This window comes from Anastrepha obliqua, chromosome 4 (assembly GCF_027943255.1).
Source record: "Anastrepha obliqua isolate idAnaObli1 chromosome 4, idAnaObli1_1.0, whole genome shotgun sequence".
NCBI lineage: Eukaryota > Metazoa > Arthropoda > Insecta > Diptera > Tephritidae > Anastrepha > Anastrepha obliqua.
In genome coordinates, this window is record NC_072895.1 from 123,789,067 (window position 1) to 123,802,109 (window position 13,043).

The following is a 13,043-nucleotide window of genomic DNA, read 5'->3' on the forward strand; positions in this document are numbered from 1 at the left end:
TAACCATTTAAAGTAATTCAGAGTTTGTCAGTTCATGCGCCATTGCTTTTGTATTACGAATGTTAGTGAATTAAATGTTGTTTTGGGCGATTTCATTACAGTTTGAAACCTTTCACACCATCAACTATTTTACTTTCGTTTACTGCTTTTGTTTTACTTGCTGGGCGATAGACACTAATTCATGCAGAACGTGTCTCGTTTGATTGTAGCTTTAATGCAGCTCATTTAAATACTAGTAGAATAGGATGTAATATAATCAGGTGCAAAATATGCTTAATATGTGCCAATTACTTTAATACCACGTACGTGGGTAGATACTCGCATATGACATGCGCTGGACTTCCAAATATTGGGATGTTTATAGAAATGGAAAGAAAATAGAGGCATAATAATGGAATAGTGTTAGGGTAAGGGTATGGGGTATATTCAAAATTTCGTTGATTATCTCTATACGCAAGAACAGGAACAAAAACAACATTTTAAATTATAGACCAGTTTCTAAACGGACTACAACATCTAAGTTTTTGAATAAGATATCAATGCCAGTATTATATAAAATCATTTGAGCTTAGTTGCCAAGTGGATACTGCATACACAGACTTTTTCAAGACTTTTGACAAAGTAACGTATAGCATTTTAATTGCAAAGCACTCGACAATTAAATTTCATCCATTAAATCTTATTCGTTAGTAGTTGTGGATAGTGCTATATCTTATACATTTGTCGGATCGTCAGGTATTCTACTAGGAATGACTCTTGGACCATTATTGTTGATGATTTAAAGGTCTATCTAAAACTATGTAGTTCCAATTATATGCTTAGCTTACAGGAAGATCTCGGTAACCTTTAAAGTTGGTGCAGCAACAACCAGTTATTCATTAAACTTAAACGCTCTAAATCACCTTTTCGAAAGATCACGGTTATTTTTTGACGTCATACCATCTTTCGTACCCTGAAGCTACATACCATATTTTCTAAAGCTTATTCGCATCCAGCTTTTGTTCACGTAATAATAAGGAATTGAATGATCACAATATTCGAAAACTTCTTTTTGTTACGTTTGTTAACTCATACGCCTCTTTGTTTTGGAGTCCTTTTTATGCGTTTCTTCTTCTTCTTCTTAATTGGCGCTATAACCGCTTACGCGATTTTGGCCGAGTTCAACAAAGCGCGCCAGTCGTTTTCTTCTCGTGCTAGCCGGCGCCAATTGGACACACCAACTGGAGCCAAGTCCTTCTCCACCTGATCTTTCCAACGCAGAGGAGGCCTTCCTCTTTCTGTGCTACCACCAGCTGGTACCGCATCGAATACTTTCAGAGCCGGAGCGTTTGTATCCATTCGGACAACATGACCCAGCCAGCGTAGCCGCTGGATCTTTATTCGCTGCGCTATGTCTATGTCGTCGTAAAGCTCATACAGCTCATGGTTCCATCGCCGATATTCGCCGCTGCCAACGTGCAAAGGCCCAAAAATCTTACGCAGAATCTTAGGACGGGCATGATGAGAGCCTTGTAGAGTGTTAGTTTTGTTCGTCGAGAGATGATTTTACTGCTCAGTTGCCTACTTAGTCCAAAGTAGCACTTGTTGGCAAGAGAGATTCTACGTTGGATTTCAAGGCTGACATTGTTATCGGTGTTAATGCTGGTTCCTAAATACACGAAGTCTTTTACAATCTCAAAATTATAACTGTCAACAGTGACGTTTTATGCGTTCAGAATTCAATAATTAACATAAACTGAAACATATATTTTTTTATACAATTCATTACCAAGAATGATAGAGACAAGATTGCACCCATCAGATAGTGCGTGACGTCACAAAACTGTAAGTCAAAAAACCAAAAAATGTATAATTAAAAAAAAATAAAAAGGCAAAAAAGGCCCTCTTGTATTAGAGCTTTCGCTGAAAAGATTTCATTGCCGTTGGAAATTTATTGATCCTTATAAAATTTTATGTTTTTAAAGTTGCCCCTTTTGAATATTGGATCGTTTTCTCTTAACACTTCTTAACATTTAAAACCTCATTTGAATTTACTGCATACGAATGAGAAGGAGGAAAAGTCAGTCTGCAGTATACAAACGGACAAGCAATGGAGCTTTTAAAGGTCAAAATAAATATTTCCATTACATAAAATAATTTTTTTGAATTAGTAAAAAATGTATTTAAAAACAAGATTGGGGGATTACGTCGAACAGCCACATATATATTCATAGACTTCTTTCACATGTTTTAAAAAAAAATTTTAATTTCCGCAAAAATAAAAAAACTTTATTTAAAAGGAAAAAATATAGAATATACTTTCATGTAATTTATATGGAAATTTTAATAGAGAAGTCTCTTAATATTTTCCCCACCATAACCCTTTGAGCACGTAGTTTTGGTGCATCTTTTCAGATAAAGAAAATATATTATTTTTTTTGACCTTACGATTGCCCCTTTAATTATTAGATCAAATATGTGTCGTTCTGTTCCAAAATTTCCGTAAGTATTTCATAATTGCGCGACTTAAATACAGCATAAATTCGGGCTGTGTGCTTGGATTTACAAAATCTTCGGAAATGTTAAAAATCGTACTTTCTAGAATAATTCCAATATCACTTTGCATTGCAATAAAACATGGAATTGGGCAGGCGCTTAGACTTTATTGCCCGTTGCACAACCCCAATAAACCAATAAAGGACGGATATACATTTAAGTCCGAGCAGGGTTTTTATTTAAATTTTTTGTTCCCAGGTTTAAAATATGAAAAAAAATCTTCTTTATTTTTTAGTTTGTTTTTAGTTTTTTTCCAATTTTCCCTTACTAAGGCATTTCCTGTGCCAATGTAATCGTCGTTGGCTATGCGATGATGGTGTTTAATGCAATTATGTTAATTTCCTATGCAAATAGCCTGTCGCGCATTTAATTGCAAGCGCTGGCAATATTTCTCACTCACCGAAGCCAGCAGCAGCTCCTTATAAGAAGCGTGGGCCACCAATAGATAGCACGGCAGACACATGCACACACACGCACACTTAAACCAAATATCATTAGGCACGCGCTGAGCTGGGCTACCTTTTTAGTGTTTTTTTTTGTTTTTTTAATCTTTTTCTTACTGTGAACCTCTGCCAGCCAGGGACAGCTGTCAGGACGCCCTATCTACATACTGTTCGCGGATGAGGGCGAGGCTTTGGGTAATAGTGACCAGTATTAATTGCCAATAATTACTATTGGTTTTGCCAAACGTGTTTTCTCTACTTTTTCTTTATTTTTTATAGATTTTTTACAAACATTTTTCAAATACATCTGGTGTAATGCAACCTTTTTTCCTACGTTACCTTTCGCTTACCTTCGTTCGCCGCGATACTGTTTATTTTCGCAATTGCTTGAACACCTTTAATGATTTTATTTCGTACACTTCCCACTTTTTTGGACTTGCCTCACTCAGCTTGTTTTTATATTTAATTTGCTGCATTAGCATTAAGTAGAGTATTCGTGGCGTGGGCGAAATTGCTGCGACTTTGACGGTAAAGCAGTGGCAATTGGTGGAGTATATCTCACGACGAAGGGTCGTTGTGGACGCTCAGGGTCAGTGTTGTGAAAAAATAGAATACACTTTGTCGTCTTCTATAGCTTAGTTAGCATTTTAAGAACGTCTGGCAATCACACTCGTTTACACATACACACACATGCAATTAAAGGACACTAAAGTGTGGTTGTTTATTTCAAGTGGCAGTGGTTTCTAAGTGGACCAATTGTGGGCGGCATTAATTGAGTAAAAACCTCGGGAATTATTGATAAACTCACCCGCGCATATTTTTAATTCTACCTGACTGACCTGGAAGGTTGTAATAATTAATGCAATTAATGTGCTTGTAAATGAAATAGATAAAATACAATTTTGTTTGGCTGCGGACCGCGAAGGTTTTATGGTAGGAAAGAGTTGAAATTTTATTAAAATATGGTTTTTCCCCATTGGGTTTCTAAACTAAATTCAAATAATATGTCCTTCCTCAGACCTTCATTAAAGCACCAAAGAACTGGACACTAACTTAACTTATTTTTATGTAGCTCGTCGGCCTTTTATAGGTTTGAGTCAATAGAGATTCGAGGAAATGGAATTTTTTTTCACTCTTATTGTTTGGAATAGTTGATGTACATTCAATCTTTGAGCTTTTTTAAATAATAGAAATAAACTATATTTGAATAGAATTTTATAGTACTCAAAAATTCCTTAGAATTGTTTCATCAATGTAGACATATTCTTTAGCGTAAAAATTTAAAAAACTGCAAAGGCCAATAATTCTGCGAAGTCTGGAATATGTTGACCCCTATTCTGACAAGTTGAAAAGGATATATAATAATTCTATTTATTCAGAAGTAAATAGAAATCGTGCTTGGCGACTTCAACGCCAGGGTGGGCAAGGAAGGAATTTTTGGTCCCACAGTCGGAAAATTCAGCCTGCACAACGAAACATCCGGTACGGGCAGAGGCTGATCGACTTCGCCGGGGCCCGAAACATGGTAGTCTGCAGCACCAGATTCCAGCATAAAAAAAATCCACCAAGCTACCTGGCTGTCCCCTGATCGAAAAACGCGAAACCAGATCGATCATGTTGTGATAGATGGAAGACACGCTTCTAGTGTATTAGATGTACGTACGATCCGAGGACCCAACATTGACTCGGATCATTACCTTGTTGCAGCCAAACACGCCTCTGTGCAGCAAAAAACGTACATCTACCTACGCAAAGAATGTTCGACATCGAAAAGCTGCAATCACAACAGACAGCCAGAAGATTCGCCACTCGACTCTCACTCCTGCTCTCAGAGAGCACTTCCCAACAAACCGGCATGCACGAGCAATGGAGCAACATTTCTCGTTCCTTACGTACCGCCGCCGAAGAAGAAATCGGATTCCGGCGAGCCCGAAAAAGCAATTGGTACGACGAGGAATGTCATGCTGCCGCAGAAAGAAAGGATGCCGCCTATAGAGCTACGCTGCGATCGGGTGCAACGCGAGCCATGTGGGATCGCTACAGAGAGCTGAAAAAGGAAGAGAGACGTATTATCCGACAGAAGAAACGAGAGGCCGAAATACGTGAGTGCGAGGAGCTTGAGATGTTGGCCAATAGGAACAACGCCCGAAAATTTTACCAGAAAGTTCGGCGGCTTACAGAAGGTTTTAAGACCGGGGCGTTTTCCTGTAAGAACAAAGACGGCGATCTGGTGACTGACGTATAGAGCAATCTTAAATTATGGAGGGAACACTTCTCGAACCTGTTAAACAGTGACAGCTGCGCATATCATAGAGAATGTGAAGATCCCGATACCCCAATCGATGACGACGGAATTGTAGTTCCGTTACCCGACCATGACGAGGTGAGAATAGCAATATCACGGCTAAAGAACAACAAAGCCGCGGGCGCCGACGGACTGCCGGCTGAGCTATTCAAACATGGCGGCGAGGAGCTGGTAAGGTGCATGCATCAGCTTCTATGCAAAATATGGTCGGATGAAAGCATGCCTGCCGATTGGAATTTAAGTGTGCTCTGCCCAATCCATAAGAAGGGCGACCCTGCAATTTGTGCCAATTACCGCGGGATTAGTCTTCTAAATATCGCCTATAAGGTTCTAGCGAGCGTATTGTGTGAAAGGCTGAAGCCCACCGTCAACCAACTGATTGGACCTTATCAGTGTGGCTTCAGACCTGGAAAGTCTACCATCGACCAAATATTCTCAATACGTCAAATCTTGGAAAAGACCCATGAAAGGAGAATCGACACACACCACCTTTTCGTCGACTTCAAAGCTGCATTCGACAGTACGGAAAGTAGTTGCCTGTATGCCGCGATGTCTGAATTTGGTATCCCCGCAAAACTAATACGGCTATGTAAGATGACGTTGCTCAACACCAGTAGCGCCGTCAGAATTGGGAAGGAGCTCTCCGAGCCGTTTGATACCAAACGAGGTTTCAGACAGGGTGACTCGCTGTCGTGTGACTTCTTTAACCTGATGTTGGAGAGCATCATACGAGCCGCAGAACTTAATCGCTGAGGCACAATATTTTATAGGAGCGTACAATTGTTGGCGTATGCCGATGATATCGATATCATCGGCCTTAACAACCGCGCTGTTAGTTCTGCCTTCTCCAAACTGGATAAAGAGGCAAAGCGAATGGGTTTGGTGGTGAACGAGGACAAAACGAAGTACCTCCTGTCTTCAAACAAACAGTCGGCGCACTCGCGTATCGGCACCCACGTCACTGTAGACAGTTATAATTTCGAGGTTGTAAAAGACTTCGTCTATTTAGGAACCAGCATTAACACCGATAACAATGTCAGCCTTGAAATCCAACGTAGAATCTCTCTTGCCAACAAGTGCTACTTTGGACTAAGTAGGCAACTGAGCAGTAAAGTCCTCTCTCGACGAACAAAACTAACACTCTACAAGACTCTCATCATGCCCGTCCTGACGTATGGCGCAGAAGCTTGGACGATGACAACATCCGATGAAGCGACGCTTGGAGTGTTCGAGAGAAAGATTCTGCGTAAGATTTTTGGACCTTTGCACGTTGGCAACGGCGAATATCGCAGACGATGGAACGATGAGCTGTATGAGCTTTACGACGACATAGACATAGCGCAGCGAATAAAGATCCAACGGCTACGTTGGCTGGGTCATGTCGTCCGAATGGATACAAACGCTCCGGCTTTGAAAGTATTCGATGCGGTACCAGCTGGTGGTAGTAGAGGAAGAGGAAGGCCTCCTCTGCGTTGGAAAGATCAGGTGGAGAAGGACTTGGCTTCACTTTGTGTGTCCAATTGGCGCCGGTTAGCACGAGAAAGAAACGACTGGCGCGCTTTGTTAAACTCGGCCAAAATCGCGTAAGCGGTTATCGCGCCAATTAAGAAGAAGAAGAAGAAATAGATCAAATCAATAGCAATATCTCATTGAAGCTTTTGCTAGAAGTAAAACCCTTGGGAGCCAAACCTAAGTAAGAAAGCCACAAACTGCAATTGGTTAAAGCCTCACAAATATTAAAAGTATTTAGGGAGGTTATTTTCGCAGACAGAGACAAAAATAAGTTTTTACAAAAGAGATGACTTTTTATTTTATAGGAAAAAGTCCAAGAAAACATAGCAGAAGTCGAAGTTCGATGGAAAGGCTGGTTGAGATGCCGTAGTTGTAGTTGTTTTCATATAAAAATATCGATTCTTCAGCCCACTTCTTTGGTAGGAAAACTTGGAGAGTTATACCAAAACACGGCTAGCCTTTATATTTATCAAAAACAAAATAAAAGTGCAATATTTGCATAGGTCGGCAAAAAGCGAAATCCGAGAATTCAAAATTGACATCTTTTTAACAAATTTTGTACGTGCCTCGATGTAATTTCATATAAATACAAATGATAAATAAAGAAAATAATTTTAGAAAAGAAGATATGCTATAATTATAATTTAAGTAAATAGCTAATTTTATCGGGTTTTTTTGTAACCTTCTAAAAATAGTCTTAATTCACTACATCAACATTGACAGTTTATCAGCCTCAATCAGCATAGTTGCAGCAACAGAAAGCCATTCACTTCCATACAATCAGTCTGCTTGTCGCCGTATTCAATTGAGCATTCGCAAATCTGTTGAAAAGTTAATTCATTTCACATCAATGCATATGACCAACTTCATTTTAATTTCCCTCGTTCTCCGACGTTTTTTGTTTTGCTCACAATCCTTTTGGGAGGCAGAAATGGTGGCGGAATGGCCGACGTGCCGATAAATTTAAAGACATGCCAGCACACATATGCACCATATCATACATATACATAAATGGATGTATGTGAGATTGTGTGTGTTGTAATCAGTGAGTGCCAATAATGATCGGTGGTGGCAGTCGTTGGTGCTCGCAAGCAGGACATTCACACAGACATACAAACATGTAACTACTTAAAATAGTGAATGTAAGTATTCGCAACTGTTGGCGTTGTGATAGCGTCGGAAAGCATTGCAGTTTCAACAACAACAAAAATATCGACATACAGCAACAGTCATAAATCTCAGGATAGTTTCGATTTGCGCGCAAAACATTGAACTTTTAATGGTACGCCACCAGCGACACTAGGCAATGACCAGCCCAAGGCTACCAAAGAAGCAGCAAAAAAATGTACACTATCACGTACAAATGTACACTTGTGCGCGCCGAAGGCGGAGAACAGTTTGAATATACTTTCGTTCAAACATACCTACCCATGTTTATATGCAAATAATCAGGACTATGAAATGTATACAAAATATGTTCGCTGTCCAGTTTATTTAACTTCGTCCATTGGCCGCTCATTGCATATGCTAAGGCGCACTTATATTAATTGATTTCATGTGATAATTACAATATGCGCAAACTTTATTATTAACTATTATAAATGGTTTGTTGTAGTTCGTTTTTGTGAAAACTTCGAGTGCCTGTTTGCAGTTAATCGCCATTTTCCGAATCATTGGAAATTCAATTTGCTATAAGGACCTCTATTGGGTGGTTTTTTTTCCGGAATGATTGGAATCAATAATTTTTAACTTATTCATTGAGCAAGTTTAATAAGCCCTGTGATGTAAATGGAACAATATTCAATAATAAAAAGCTCAAGTGGAAATATAGGAAAGGCTGATGGAGGTTGAATATTCGCCTAAAAAATAGATAATAAATTGTCTGTAACTAATTTAAAGAAATCGTTCGCCTTTATTTACAAGTATATATCGAGTTTTCAAGTAAATCAGTAAATTTTCGTGTGAGTTGCGAGCAATGAAAGCGACCACGCAACGTTCTAAATACATGCACTTAGAGATTTTTCCCGTGCCTGATTTCTACTATGTAATTTCAGTGATATTAGCGAATACTTTACAGAAAAAAACTTAATTTCTTTGAAAATTCTAGACTGGATTACCACCTTAGTTTAACATGCAGGTTCTGATTAAAAAAGTGTTCGTATGGTTTTAGCAATAAATGGACTTCAGTGGTAAATTTTTTATACTCTACAAACCTAGTTCTTCCAACTTCGAGGATAACCGATACCATATGAGAAAAACCGACCGAGCCATTTTGATGATGCATGCAACACGTACATATGAACCGGCTTATGTCCCTTGTGCTCTTTTATAGTAATTTGAAAAATGCCAACTTTTTTAACGTTTTGCTTTTTCCCAGCCCCTGCTGGGCAGTTTACAAGATTTTTGTAAAAGTTTATTTAGTACACAAAATTGTTTGTTAAACTGGCGCTGTTTTTTTATAAAAATAAAAGCTATTGCATTTTTACTAAATTTAATACAGTTTTTTTCGGGATGAGTCCCGAGATATCGGGATCCCGAAATTTCGCGGACAATAGAATTAAATTTTTATTCAATGCAGGATTGTTTTTTTGAGACGAGTTGCGAAATTTCGGGACTACATTGGAAATATTAAAGGATCACGAAGGCTAAAATTCATAACGCACACACCATAGCGTTAAAACAATGATTACGCTGAGTCTATTGAATACAATTTGGGTACTGGTTATTGAATATTTTTGGGTACTGGTGAGTCTTGACTTAACAGGTATTAGGAGTAAAAAAGCTCATCCTAGATTTTTCTATTTATTAAGTCTCCAAATTGCGGAACTTTAATCAAATTACTTCGAACTGGCAATCTTTGATTACAGATGTAGACATTCTAATATTGCTTTTCTATATTTTCCCATGCCTGAATTCTCGTACTTTCATGTATTTGTGATTTCGATAAAGATGGAATCAATAAAACAAAAAATCGGAAAGAGCTATCATCACCATCATTCTTAAATTTGCACAGGCTCAGCCTTAATTTTATCATCAATAGTGGCACGTACATACAATTAGTCCATTATTTGAATAAAAGAAATTGATTTCTCTCATTCAAATTCGAGTTGTGAAAATATATATGCAAATACTCGTTACAGGAAACGTGACCGACAAAGGACACTAAAAAGGAACCCTTTCTCTAAGGCTTATCAGCCATACCAAACACACTTTTGCATAGGTGTTCGCCAGACAGCCAGTCACTTAACCAGCCACCACCACACTCACTCATGTGTGCGCATTAATGAAATTATGTGTATTTGCATTAAGCAAAGCGTATAATATGCATAAAATGTGCAATGAACGGCGATAATAAAAACTGTATTGACGCTGCGCACTGAGGGTTGCAAAAATATTTGCCCAACGCTTCAGTGCCACAGCAAAGAGAGCTCGCGAAGTTTAGTGAAAAAAGTGTAGATGAAACAAAAAATCTTGAAATATAAACAGAGCATCGGGGTGGAGTGGGCTTTGTGCTGCCCCAAAGAGCCTAAAAACAAATAACAAGTCTATCGGCAATTCCAGTAGCGTTGCAATTTCGATGCGCTTGCCCTTTGTCAGCCAAAATGTGCCTGCCTACAACAGCGAGTTGCATATAAAATGCACACAAAATGCATCAGTTGACCGTAAGTGTAGAAAAAATCGCCTTTTCAAAACCAAAACGAAGCATATGAAGAAGGTCCACCAGGAAATTAAAGGAAAATCGTAAAAAAGCTAGGCGACGCCTGACCAAGCAACAATGTTAAACCATCCCTGTTTTGTGGGCCAGCTGCCAAGTGTGGCGCGATGAAGGCTGAAATTTTTGCAATTAATGCCACCAAAGTGGCGCACTGTCTGGCAGGAGTGGCAAGCGGGTGTGTGCTGTGAAACTCAGCAACTCATTAAAAAATGAATCAGCGAAGCAAAATTGCAATTTATCTAAGTTTTTGCTTTTATTTTGGCAATTTTATGCACAACCCCTTCTCACAGCCCTTGCTGACTGATGCGTACATTTATTTCAGCAGCCATTCGCTGGGCTTGAATTGTGAAACCAAATATTCGGTGCTGCGTATGCCAACTGCATTTGACCGTAACGCGTTCAATTTTTCCAAAAATTCCTTTATTTTCGACCACCATTGGCGATCATATCCTTCGTTTTCGATGGAAGGGGTGGCCACTACTCCACACACAGCCATTCATATTAGCAATTCCATCTTTATGCATCTCTGAATATGTAGTATGTAGGTGTGTGTAGTTGTTGTTGTTTTAAATTTGTTCGTTTTGTCGCTGGGCTCTGGTCACATGTGTTGTTTGCATGATAATTTCGCGGTGCACAGCCTAAAAGTATGTAATGCGCGCGCCAAAAAGGACACATTGAAAAGACGCCAGCACAGGATTTGCCCCATGCCACTTGCCTAGGTATTTCAGCATCTGTCTGGCACGTAAGTACATTCATTTAAGTACCACGCCCAGCCTCTTTGTGCTTTCAAAAGCGGCTTTATCGTCAGTCGCTGCTGTTGATGCCATTTTTGGGTGCTGCATCCTGCTCTCTGTTGATTTTCGCAATAATTCAATTCATTTTCTATTTTTCGTTTTTACATTTTCGCCTCTCTCCAATTTTGTTTTTGCCACTTTTCAGTCAGCGTAGTCAAAACATTAAAAATTCGTAAAATAAAAATAAAAGCAATTAAATAGTAAAAGAAAATGAGACGAAATTGTGCTAAAAATGAAATAAAAGTAGACAACGAAAATTATTGCTGTTCAAATGGAGAGCCTAGTGACCAACGCCCCACACCAGCCAATACACTGGGCACGATTAAATACACTCACCGCACCTCTCAACTTGGCCACGGCGCTCGCACTGAGTTGACCATTGCCAGCAGCCCTTAGCGCAACACCCATCCCTCTAGAACAAACAAAGCAAGTGTGCACGTTTTTCTACTGGACTGGTGAACATTTTACTGCTATAACATATATGAGTATGTATGTGTGTATGTAGTATATTCTTTGTTTTGTTTTGTGTCAGATTTTTCTTGCTTTTTCCTTGCGCTTCTCTCGATTTTTCGCGCGCCAAAAAAAATATGAAAAAGTAGCGCAATGGAGCACTCGCTGTGCCCAAAAGAGATTTTCGTACGCGAATATAAAATGAAATGCATTTTTTAGCTTTGCATACTTTTTGGAGATTTACATATGTATGTATGTATATGGAAGGTAAGCATTTGGCGTGGCACATCATTTCAGCGGTCTGCGATAAAACGTGAGCAAGAAAATCGTACTTCAATTGAAAGAGATAGAGAAATGAAGCGAAGGCGCCCTGTTGAAGAGAGAGGAAGCTGTTTATGCAACGTTTTGGGGAAGGAAGCGAATCAGCAAAATAGAATAAGTCAAAGTCAAATTGATGTTCTGAGTATCTACAAAAGAGAATAATAAGTATTTGGGGGTTTGCGTGAACAATTTTTATTTATTTTTACGACATTCATAAATGGAAGGTTTGGGAAGGTATTTTTTAGCTCAGATAAGAATGACAATATTTAGCTGTCTCAATACATGAGGCCGCCGTATCCGAATGGGTTGGTGCGTGACTACTATTCGGAATTCACAGAGAGAACGTTAGTTCGAATATCGGTGAAACACCAAAATTAAGAAAAACATTTTTCTAATAGCGGTCGCCCCTCGGAAAGCAATGTCAAACGTCCGAGTGTATTTCTGCCATGAAAAAGCTCCTTTTAAAAACATCTGCATCAAGACACGCACGCCGCAAATAGGAGGAGCAGCTCGGCCAAACACCCGAAAAGGGTGTACGCGCCTTTTATATATATATATAATACATTTCACACATTTTGCAATTGTCGTCCAAGAGTCTTTGGATAAAAAACTAATAACATTGCACACCATTTAAAATATATATTTTTAATTTTAACATTTATTTATATTTAGTTTTCAATAAAAATTGAGCCTAAATAACCTAAATGCATTCAAAATCAATTAAATCAATCAATTAAAATTTCTTTTAGGGCTCTTCATACAATTCTAGTCAGAGGCTATATTTTGTCATTATAGGTGCACTCGGTAGAGCCTAGATACACTTTTAACTGATTTTCTAAAAGTTTTGCTAGTTCAAGATCCCTAAGGCACCGTTTTGAACTTACAGAGATGAATGAGTCGGGTTTCTTTTTTAGCTAGATGAGAGCTATTGATATCGCTAATGATGGGTTGATAGCTGTGTTGGCATT

General features: G+C 38.8%; 1 protein-coding gene across 1 annotated transcript in view; it reads right to left on the reverse strand.

The window, feature by feature from the left end:
• Nucleotides 1-11,712, reverse strand: part of LOC129244406 (histone-lysine N-methyltransferase, H3 lysine-79 specific) — a 35,607-nt gene extending 23,895 nt beyond the window's left edge. The window contains exon 1 of the mRNA XM_054882026.1: nucleotides 11,641-11,712. Coding sequence (XP_054738001.1) covers nucleotides 11,641-11,712 — 72 coding nt within the window. The remainder of the gene's footprint in view (nucleotides 1-11,640) is intronic.
• Between the last annotated feature and the right edge of the window lie 1,331 nt (nucleotides 11,713-13,043).